Raw genomic sequence first — 12,204 nt, 5'->3', positions numbered from 1 at the left:
ACACTATACCATGGCAATCTATGTGTTTGTAGAGAGTTGAACATCTCAGAAACACTATACCATGGCAATCTATGTGTTTGTAGAGAGTTGAACATCTCAGAAACACTATACCATGGCAATCTATGTGTTTGTAGAGAGTTGAACATCTCAGAAACACTATGACATGGCAATCTATGTGTTTGTAGAGTTGAACATCTCAGAAACGCCATGCCATGGCAATCTATGTGTTTGGACAGAGTTGAACATCTCAGAAACGCCATGCCATGGCAGTTGCCACCGAACTATCACATCCACTCAAGCAGGAGTACCAGCTCCTACCATCAGGCCGCAGATACAGTGTCCATCTTCACAAAACCGGCAGAGCCCAGAAATCATTCATTCCCACCAGAATAATTTACGATCTGAATTAGGAACTGTATCCATGTGTTGTCTGCTATAGTTTGTGATTGGTGTGCATTTATGCACCTGTTGGTGATGCTGTTGTCTGCTATAGTTTGTGATTGGTGTGTATTTATGCACCTGTTGGTGATGCTGTTGTCTGCTATAGTTTGTGATTGGTGTGTATTTATGCACCTGTTGGTGATGCTGTTGTCTGCTATAGTTTGTGATTGGTTTGTATTTATGCACCTGTTGGTGATGCTGTTGTCTACTATAGTTTGTGATTGGTGTGTATTTATGCACCTGTTGGTGATGCTGTTGTCTGCTATAGTTTGTGATTGGTGTGTATTTATGCACCTGTTGGTGATGCTGTTGTCTGCTATAGTTTGTGATTGGTTTGTATTTATGCACCTGTTGGTGATGCTGTTGTCTGCTATAGTTTGTGATTGGTGTGTATTTATGCACCTGTTGACGATGCTGTTGTCTGCTATAGTTTGAGATTGGTGTGTATTTATGCACCTGTTGGTGATGCTGTTGTCTGCTATAGTTTGTGATTGGTGTGTATTTATGCACCTGTTGGTGATGCTGTTGTCTGCTGTCCTTCTGTAGCTCAGTTGGTAGAGCATGGCGCTTGTAACGCCAGGGTAGTGGGTTCGATTCCCGGGACCACCCATACGTAGAATGTATGCACACATGACTGTAAGTCGCTTTGGATAAAAGCGTCTGCTAAATGGCATATATTATAGTTTGTGATTGGTGTGTATTTATGCACCTGTTGGTGATGCTGTTGTCTGCTATAGTTTGTGATTGGTGTGTATTTATGCACCTGTTGGCGATGCTGTTGTCTGCTATAGTTTGTGATTGGTGTGTATTTATGCACCTGTTGGTGATGCTGTTGTCTGCTGTAGTTTGTGATTGGTGTGTATTTATGCACCTGTTGACGATGCTGTTGTCTGCTATAGTTTGAGATTGGTGTGTATTTATGCACCTGTTGGTGATGCTGTTGTCTGCTATAGTTTGTGATTGGTGTGTATTTATGCACCTGTTGGTGATGCTGTTGTCTGCTATAGTTTGTGATTGGTGTGTATTTATGCACCTGTTGGCGATGCTGTTGTCTGCTATAGTTTGTGATTGGTGTGTATTTATGCACCTGTTGGTGATGCTGTTGTCTGCTGTAGTTTGTGATTGGTGTGTATTTATGCACCTGTTGATGCTGTTGTCTGCTATAGTTTGAGATTGGTGTGTATTTATGCACCTGTTGGTGATGCTGTTGTCTGCTATAGTTTGAGATTGGTGTGTATTTATGCACCTGTTGACGATGCTGTTGTCTGCTATAGTTTGAGATTGGTGTGTATTTATGCACCTGTTGGTGATGCTGTTGTCTACTATAGTTTGTGATTGGTGTGTATTTATGCACCTGTTGTTGGTTAAGATACAAGAAAGGGACACAAAATAAATAATAATTATTAATTATTATATTAATTATTACTACTAATTATTATTAATAATTAGTGTTATTAATTATATATTAATCAGTATTATTAATTATTACATTACTTATCATTATTAATTATTAGTATTAATTGTATATTAAATATAACTATTAATTATATATTAATCATTAGTAGTGATTATATATCAATTAGTATTATTAAGTATATATTAATTATTACTATTAATTAAATAATAATTATTAGTAGTGATTATATATCATTTAGTATTATTAATTATATATGACTAATTATTATGTATTATATTAATTATTGTTATCTACGTTTTGAAAACCTGTATCTCCTAACCTCATTGTAGAGAGTTGCAAACCTGTATCTCCTAACCTCTTTGTAGAGTTGAAAACCTGTATCTCCTAACCTCTTTGTAGAGTTGGAAACCTGTATCTCCTAACCTCTTTGTAGAGTTGAAACCTGTATCTCCTAACCTCTTTGTAGAGTTGAAAACCTGTATCTCCTAACCTCTTTGTAGAGTTGGAAACCTGTATCTCCTAACCTCTTTGTAGAGTTGAAAACCTGTATCTCCTAACCTCTTTGTAGAGTTGGAAACCTGTATCTCCTAACCTCTTTGTAGAGTTGGAAACCTGTATCTCCTAACCTCTCTGTAGAGTTGGAAACCTGTATCTCCTAACCTCTTTGTAGAGTTGGAAACCTGTATCTCCTAACCTCTTTGTAGAGTTGGAAACCTGTATCTCCTAACCTCTTTGTAGAGTTGAAAACCTGTATCTCCTAACCTCTTTGTAGAGTTGGAAACCTGTATCTCCTAACCTCTTTGTAGAGTTGGAAACCTGTATCTCCTAACCTCTTTGTAGAGTTGGAAACCTGTTTCTTTAAACCTCTTTGTAGAGTTGGAAACCTGTATCTCCTAACCTCTTTGTAGAGTTGGAAACCTGTATCTCCTAACCTCTTTGTAGAGTTGAAAACCTGTATCTCCTAACCTCTGTAGAGTTGGAAACCTGTATCTCCTAACCTCTTTGTACAGAGGTGGAAACCTGTATCTCCTAACCTCTTTGTATAGTTGAAAACCTGTATCTCCTAACCTCTTTGTAGAGTTGAAAACCTGTATCTCCTAACCTCTTTGTAGAGTTGGAAACCTGTATCTCCTAACCTCTTTGTAGAGTTGGAAACCTGTTTCTTTAAACCTCTTTGTACAGAGTTGATAAACTGTATCTTTAAAACATGAAGGTGTTTGTTGTATTGACTCACGCAGACACTGAGGCAGATCTCCTCTCCAGGAGCCCAGGCCCACACAGGTGAGGATAGCTGGGAAGGAGAGCTCGTACCCAGGCAGGCAGCTGTAGCTCACGCTGGTACCCCACTCAAACACGGAGCCCTCCAGGAGCCCGTTGTGGATGGGAGGAGGGGGAGGGCAGGTCACCACTGAGGAGAGAGAGGATGGAAAGATGCATTTGGCAACTCTTGACAGGACAATAGAAAAGTTTGTTTTGAAAATGTGTATATATTATTAGTAAAACCAACGCATTTCAGAGAATGCGTTAATCATAGTTTTTTTTTGAGGGGTAAATCAATCATTGAGGAGACAGGTAGACAGTTGGGTGGGCAGACGGGGCGGAAGGAACGAGAGACAGGGAAAGTTAAGGCCTGGATACACAACGCAATTAGAGAAGACTGCCAGTTTCAGAGGACAACAATAATCAACACGTCTGTCACCTTTTATGATGCTAGTTCAGCAGTTCTTGTATCTAACTATAGGACACAGCAGATCTCTGTAGATTATAGTGTGACCCTATAGAATGATGCTAGTTCAGTGGTCCTTGTATCTAACTATAGGACACAGCAGATCTCTGTAGATTATAGTGTGACCCTATAGAATGATGCTAGTTCAGTGGTCCTTGTATCTAACTATAGGACACAGCAGATCTCTGTAGATTATAGTGTGACCCCTATAGAATGATGTTAGTTCAGTGGTCCTTGTATCTAACAGCAGATCTCGGTAGATTATAGTGTGACCCTATAGAATGATGCTAGTTCAGTGGTCCTTGTATCTAACTATAGGACACAGCAGATCTCTGTAGATTATAGTGTGACCCCTATAGAATGATGTTAGTTCAGTGGTCCTTGTATCTAACAGCAGATCTCTGTAGATTATAGTGTGACCCTATAGAATGATGCTAGTTCAGTGGTCCTTGTATCTAACTATAGGACACAGCAGATCTCTGTAGATTATAGTGTGACACCTATAGAATGATGCTAGTTCAGCAGTTCTTGTATCTAACTATAGGACACAGCAGATCTCTGTAGATTATAGTGTGACCCTATAGAATGATGCTAGTTCAGTGGTCCTTGTATCTAACTATAGGACACAGCAGATCTCGGTAGATTATATTGTGTGTTTGAGAGCATTTATCTGACTAGGAATTACTGTTGTGAGAGAATGGCTAGATTCCAAACGGCACCCTATTCCCTATATATAGTGCACTACTTTAAACCAGAGCCCTATGGCACCCTATTCCCTATATAGTGCACTACTTTAGACCAGAGCCCTATGGCACCCTATTCCCTATATAGTGCACTACTTTAAACTAGTTAGTACAGGACTAGTAAAGGTCTGTTAGTACAGGACTAGTAAAGGTCTGTTAGTACAGGACTAGTAAAGGTCTGTTAGTACAGGACTAGTAAAGGTCTGTTAATACAGGACTAGTAATACAGCAGCCTATTCCCTATATAGTACTACTTTAAACTAGTTAGTACAGGACTAGTAAAGGTCTGTTAGTACAGGACTAGTAAAGGTCTGTTAATACAGGACTAGTAAAGGTCTGTTAATACAGGACTAGTAAAGGTCTGTTAGTACAGGACTAGTAAAGGTCTGTTAATACAGGACTAGTAAAGGTCTGTTAATACAGGACTAGTAATACAGGACTAGTAAAGGTCTGTTAATACAGGACTAGTAAAGGTCTGTTAGTACAGGACTAGTAAAGGTCTGTTAGTACAGGACTAGTAAAGGTCTGTTAGTACAGGACTAGTAAGGTCTGTTAATACAGGACTAGTAAAGGTCTGTTAATACAGGACTAGTAAAGGTCTGTTAATACAGGACTAGTAAAGGTCTGTTAGTACAGGACTAGTAAAGGTCTGTTAGTACAGGACTAGTAAAGGTCTGTTAGTACAGGACTAGTAAAGGTCTGTTAATACAGGACTAGTAAAGTTCTGTTAATACAGGACTAGTAAAGGTCTGTTAATACAGGACTAGTAATACAGGACTAGTAAAGGTCTGTTAATACAGGACTAGTAAAGGTCTGTTAATACAGGACTAGTAAAGGTCTGTTAATACAGGACTAGTAAAGTTCTGTTAATACAGGACTAGTAAAGGTCTGTTAATACAGGACTAGTAAAGGTCTGTTAATACAGGACTAGTAATACAGGACTAGTAAATGTCTGTTAATACAGGACTAGTAAAGGTATGTTAATACAGGACTAGTAATACAGGACTAGTAAAGGTCTGTTAATACAGGACTAGTAAAGTTCTGTTAGTACAGGACTAGTAAAGGTCTGTTAATACAGGACTAGTAAAGGTCTGTTAATACAGGACTAGTAAAGGTCTGTTAATACAGGACTAGTAAAGGTCTGTTAGTACAGGACTAGTAAAGGTCTGTTAATACAGGACTAGTAAAGGTCTGTTACTACAGGACTAGTAAAGGTCTGTTAATACAGGACTAGTAAAGGTCTGTTAATACAGGACTAGTAAAGGTCTGTTACTACAGGACTAGTAATACAGGACTAGTAAAGGTCTGTTAGTACAGGACTAGTAAAGGTCTGTTAGTACAGGACTAGTAAAGGTCTGTTAGTACAGGACTAGTAAAGGTCTGTTAATACAGGACTAGTAAAGGTCTGTTAATACAGGACTAGCACTACTTTTGTAATTGTTTGGGTTCTACATTTTTCAGGCGGTGCTGAAGCCCCCTCAGCATCTCTTGTTCCCACGGCGATGCATGAGGAGGCATGACCTTTATGAAACACTGAACAATAAACTAACCAAACCCTGTACTGAACGGTCGGTTAGGTTCTTTGTTCCTTATAATAAATCCCTAAGATTTCTTTATGCATCGAGCGTGTAGCTCCTGAATACAGAATCTTTCAGAGGGGGGTCAATCATTTTGACAATTTATGAGAGGGAAAAAATAAAGTATTGTTTTATTTTACAAAATATCTTTCTCTGAACAATTCCATAATAATAATAAAACCGTAGCATTCACATATAGCTCTGTATTGGAGTGATTTATTTCATAGTCTTAATCAAAAGTGTCAATAGATTTCAGACCCCCGTAACTCTACACGACGTCCCAACCTGCTCAGAAAAATGCATTTATCATAAAAAATAAAATCAATAACGGTTTTATGTCTGTTTGACCGGTAATGAGTAAATAAACAGTCCTACAACAGTCCAACAACAGTCCGACAACAGTCCAACAACAGTCCATCAACAGTCCGACAACAGTCCAACAACAGTCCGAGAACAGTCCGACAACAGTCCGACAACAGTCCATCAACAGTCCGACAACAGTCCAACAACAGTCCGACAACAGTCCATCAACAGTCAGACAACAGTCCAACAACAGTCCAACAACAGTCCAACAACAGTCCGACAACAGTCCGACAACAGTCCAACAACAGTCCAACAACAGTCCAACAACAGTCCAACAACAGTCCAACAACAGTCCATCAACAGTCCAACAACAGTCCAACAACAGTCCATCAACAGTCTGACAACAGTCCATCAACAGTCCAACAACAGTCCATCAACAGTCCAACAACAGTCCATCAACAGTCTGACAACAGTCCATCAACAGTCCAACAACAGTCCAACAACAGTCCATCAACAGTCTGACAACAGTCCATCAACAGTCCAACAACAGTCCAACAACAGTCCAACAACAGTCCAACAACAGCCAGACAACAGTCCATCAACAGTCCATCAACAGTCCGACAACAGTCCAACAACAGTCCAACAACAGTCCAACAACAGTCCGACAACAGTCCAACAACAGTCCAACAACAGTCCAACAACAGTCCAACAACAGTCCAACAACAGTCCAACAACAGTCCAACAACAGCCCAACAACAGTCCAACAACAGTCCAACAACAGTCCAACAACAGTCCGACAACAGTCCAACAACAGTCCGACAACAGTCCAACAACAGTCCGACAACAGTCCAACAACAGTCCGACAACAGAGAGTTTCTTTGTGTTGCTCTCGAGTCCTTCAGAAAGTCTCTCTCTCTCTGTGTTCCAAACCGCCTCCTATTCCCTATTCCCTTTTTTAGCCAGAGCCCTGTGCTTCCCTTGTCAGAAAGGGAGTGGACCATATAAGGTACCATTTCACACACTTCATCTAAATTACATCCATAAATATAAATATCCAGCTGGTTGCAGAATGAGATGCCACAGTCGGATTCACCCAGATTATTACAATAATAATGACATGCAGTATTCACAACACAGCATCCACAATTACCTCCAAAACATCAGACAGACAGACAGACAGACAGACAGACAGACAGACAGACAGACAGACAGACAGACAGACAGACAGACAGACAGACAGACAGACAGACAGACAGACAGACAGACAGACAGACAGACAGACAGACAGACAGACAGACAGACAGACAGACAGACAGACAGACAGACAGACAGACAGACAGACAGACAGACAGACAGACAGACAGACAGACAGACAGACAGACAGACAGAAACACAGACAGACAGACAGACAGACAGACAGACAGACAGACAGACAGACAGACAGACAGACAGACAGACAGACAGACAGACAGACAGACAGACAGACAGACAGACAGACAGACAGACAGACAGAGAGACAGACAGACAGACAGACAGACAGAAACAGACAGACAGACAGACAGTAGAACTGTAAAACTTCCCTAAACCCCAAGCAGCCTCGCTGGCTGGTATTAGAGCATCTTAGCTGAACATGCCAAAGAAAAACCTGAGGATCCCTAGACTCAGGAATCCTGCTGGCTTCAGCTTTGAATGTGTCACTCTCTCCGTCTAGCTACAGCCTCGCTGCAACCTGGCATATCTCCATCAGCCACTATCAATCAGCAGCATATCCCAGCCTGCCTGGCTGTCTCGGACAGGATGACAGCTGCCCTGAATCATGACAGTATCAGGGCCTGTGTCCCAAATCAACAAAAATCACCCTGTCAACCTCACCGTCTAGAAGTTAAAGGCAATCATGCAGAAACAAAAGGATGTTCTGATATAGAAGACGGGATTGTTTTTCCACCTCCGTCTCAAACTGATCATAATAATCTCACTCCTTCTTCTTCTACCTTTTTTATCACTTCTTCTTCTTCTACCCTTTTTCTCACCTCTTCTTCTTCTACCTTTTTTATCACTTCTTCTTCTTCTACCTTTTTTCTCACCTCTTCTTCTTCTACCCTTTTTCTCACCTCTTCTTCTTCTACCTTTTTTATCACTTCTTCTTCTTCTACCTTTTTTCTCACCTCTTCTTCTTCTACCTTTTTTATCACTTCTTCTTCTTCTACCCTTTTTATCACCTCTTCTTCTTCTACCCTTTTTATCACTTCTTCTTCTTCTACCCTTTTTTCACCTCTTCTTCTTCTACCATTTTTATCACTCCTTCTTCTACCCTTTTTCACCTCTTCTTCTTCTACCCTTTTATCACTCCTTCTTCTTCTACCCTTTTTTCACTTCTTCTTCTACCCTTTTTCACCTCTTCTTCTTCTACCCTTTTTCACTTCTTCTTCTACCCTTTTTTCACTTCTTCTTCTACCCTTTTTCACTTCTTCTTCTTCTACCCTTTTTCACCTCTTCTTCTACCCTTTTTATCACTCCTTCTTCTTCTACCCTTTTTATAACTCCTTCTTCTTCTACCCTTTTTAACACTCCTTCTTCTTCTACCCTTTTTATCACTTCTTCTTCTTCTACCCTTTTTTTCACCTCTTCTTCTTCTACCTTTTTTTCACCTCTTCTTCTTCTACCCTTTTTATCACTCCTTCTTCTTCTACCCTTTTTCACCTCTTCTTCTTCTACACTTTTTTCACTCCTTCTTCTTCTACCCTTTTTCACCTCTTCTTCTTCTACCCTTTTTTCACCTCTTCTTCTTCTACCCTTTTTATCACTCCTTCTTCTTCTACCCTTTTTATCACTCCTTCTTCTTCTACCCTTTTTATCACTTCTTCTTCTTCTACCCTTTTTTCACCTCTTCTTCTTCTACCCTTTTTTCACCTCTTCTTCTTCTACCCTTTTTCACTCCTTCTTCTTCTACCCTTTTTTCACCTCTTCTTCTACACTTTTTTTCACCTCTTCTTCTTCTACACTTTTTTTCACCTCTTCTTCTTCTACCCTTTTTATCACTCCTTCTTCTTCTACCCTTTTTATCACTCCTTCTTCTTCTACCCTTTTTATCACTCCTTCTTCTTCTACCCTTTTTCACCTCTTCTTCTTCTACCTTTTTTCACCTCTTCTTCTTCTACCCTTTTTATCACTCCTTCTTCTACCCTTTTTATCACTCCTTCTTCTTCTACCCTTTTTATCACTTCTTCTTCTTCTACCCTTTTTTCACCTCTTCTTCTTCTACCTTTTTTTCACCTCTTCTTCTTCTACCCTTTTTATCACTTCTTCTTCTTCTACCCTTTTTTTCACCTCTTCTTCTTCTACACTTTTTTTTTCATTTCTTCTTCTTCTACCCTTTTTATCACTCCTTCTTCTTCTACCCTTTTTCACCTCTTCTTCTTCTACCCTTTTTTCACCTCTTCTTCTTCTACCCTTTTTATCACTCCTTCTTCTTCTACCCTTTTTATCACTCCTTCTTCTTCTACCCTTTTTATCACTTCTTCTTCTTCTACCCTTTTTTTCACCTCTTCTTCTTCTACCCTTTTTTCACCTCTTCTTCTTCTACCCTTTTTCACTCCTTCTTCTTCTACCCTTTTTCACCTCTTCTTCTACACTTTTTTTTCACCTCTTCTTCTTCTACACTTTTTTTCACCTCTTCTTCTTCTACCTTTTTTCACCTCTTCTTCTTCTACCCTTTTTATCACTCCTTCTTCTTCTACCCTTTTTATCACTTCTTCTTCTTCTACCCTTTTTTTTTCACCTCTTCTTCTTCTACCTTTTTTTCACCTCTTCTTCTTCTACCCTTTTTATCACTCCTTCTTCTTCTACCCTTTTATCACTCCTTCTTCTTCTACCCTTTTATCACTTCTTCTTCTTTTACCCTTTTTTCACCTCTTCTTCTTCTACACTTTTTTTTATTTCTTCTTCTTCTACCCTTTTTATCACTCCTTCTTCTTCTACCCTTTTTCACCTCTTCTTCTTCTACCCTTTTTTCACCTCTTCTTCTTCTACCCTTTTATCACTCCTTCTTCTTCTACCCTTTTATCACTCCTTCTTCTTCTACCCTTTTTATCACTTCTTCTTCTTCTACCCTTTTTTCACCTCTTCTTCTTCTACCCTTTTTCACTCCTTCTTCTTCTACCCTTTTTTCACCTCTTCTTCTACACTTTTTTTTCACCTCTTCTTCTTCTACACTTTTTTTCACCTCTTCTTCTTCTACCCTTTTATCACTCCTTCTTCTTCTACCCTTTTATCACTCCTTCTTCTTCTACCCTTTTATCACTCCTTCTTCTTCTACCCTTTTTTCACCTCTTCTTCTTCTACCTTTTTTCACCTCTTCTTCTTCTACCCTTTTTATCACTCCTTCTTCTTCTACCACTTTTATCCTCCTTTTATCACTTCTTCTACCCTTTTTATCACTTCTTCTTCTTCTACCCTTTTTTCACCTCTTCTTCTTCTACCCTTTTTTCACCTCTTCTTCTTCTACCCTTTTATCACTCCTTCTTCTTCTACCCTTTTATCACTCCTTCTTCTTCTACCCTTTTTATCACTTCTTCTTCTTCTACCCTTTTTTTTCCACCTCTTCTTCTTCTACACTTTTTTCATTTCTTCTTCTTCTACCCTTTTTTCACCTCTTCTTCTTCTACCCTTTTTTCACCTCTTCTTCTTCTACCATTTTTATCACTCCTTCTTCTTCTACCCTTTTTATCACTCCTTCTTCTTCTACCCTTTTTTCACTTCTTCTTCTTCTACCCTTTTTTCACCTCTTCTTCTTCTACTCTTCTTCTTCACCCTTTTTTTCTTTCTTCTACCCTTTTTCACTCCTTCTTCTTCTACCCTTTTTCACCTCTTCTTTTACACTTTTTTTCACCTCTTCTTCTTCTACACTTTTTTTCACCTCTTCTTCTTCTACCCTTTTTATCACTCCTTCTTCTTCTACCCTTTTATCACTCCTTCTTCTTCTACCCTTTTATCACTCCTTCTTCTTCTACCCTTTTTCACCTCTTCTTCTTCTACCTTTTTTCACCTCTTCTTCTTCTACCCTTTTATCACTCCTTCTTCTTCTACCCTTTTAACACTCCTTCTTCTTCTACCCTTTTATCACTTCTTCTTCTTCTACCCTTTTTTCACCTCTTCTTCTTCTACCTTTTTTTCACCTCTTCTTCTTCTACCCTTTTTATCACTCCTTCTTCTTCTACCCTTTTATCACTCCTTCTTCTTCTACCCTTTTATCACTTCTTCTTCTTCTACCCTTTTTTTCACCTCTTCTTCTTCTACACTTTTTTTTCATTTCTTCTTCTTCTACCCTTTTATCACTCCTTCTTCTTCTACCCTTTTTTTCACCTCTTCTTCTTCTACCCTTTTTTCACCTCTTCTTCTTCTACCCTTTTTATCACTCCTTCTTCTTCTACCCTTTTATCACTCCTTCTTCTTCTACCCTTTTTATCACTTCTTCTTCTTCTACCCTTTTTATCACTCCTTCTTCTTCTACCCTTTTATCACTCCTTCTTCTTCTACCCTTTTTTCACCTCTTCTTCTTCTACCCTTTTTTTGTTGCTCCTGAGCGGCCAGATAAGTACAAATCTGTCATGAATAAACTGTATTCCACCATTAAGATGTTGTGGCTGCTTGCCTCTGATTGGCATCGAGGGAGATGGTCTCTGCGAAGCAATCTGCATACAGAACAGACCTGGGATCAAATACGATCTGAAAATCATTTCAGATACTGTGTCTGTGCTTGACTGAGCTTGTCTAATGCAATAGAACCAAAATAAAAGTCTCAATAAAAGGGCAAACCCCGCCACTCTTGGCCCTCCAGGCAAATGCTCAAAAGTATTTCAACGATTTCGAATACTATTTGAACCCAGTTGTGACACGCAGCACATTATGTCAGAATTTGATGCTGAACGATGCTTAAATAACAGCCCTGTTTCCAGTTTAACTGTAGTAGTTGTCCCATTAATACAGAGTACCAGATTA

The 12,204-nt window shown here is 39.3% G+C and overlaps 1 protein-coding gene across 1 annotated transcript in view; it reads right to left on the bottom strand.

The window, feature by feature from the left end:
* Window positions 1-12,204, bottom strand: part of LOC127924426 (CUB and sushi domain-containing protein 3-like) — a gene marked incomplete at its 5' end in the record, with an annotated part of 100,439 nt that overhangs the window by 49,637 nt on the left and 38,598 nt on the right. The window contains one exon of the mRNA XM_052509162.1: window positions 3,093-3,266. Within this exon, the coding sequence (XP_052365122.1) occupies window positions 3,093-3,266 (174 nt within the window). The remainder of the gene's footprint in view (window positions 1-3,092; window positions 3,267-12,204) is intronic.

Source organism: Oncorhynchus keta, unplaced genomic scaffold, assembly GCF_023373465.1.
Source record: "Oncorhynchus keta strain PuntledgeMale-10-30-2019 unplaced genomic scaffold, Oket_V2 Un_contig_4014_pilon_pilon, whole genome shotgun sequence".
Taxonomy (NCBI): Eukaryota; Metazoa; Chordata; class Actinopteri; order Salmoniformes; family Salmonidae; genus Oncorhynchus; species Oncorhynchus keta.
This window is presented reverse-complemented; position numbering and strand designations above follow the sequence as displayed.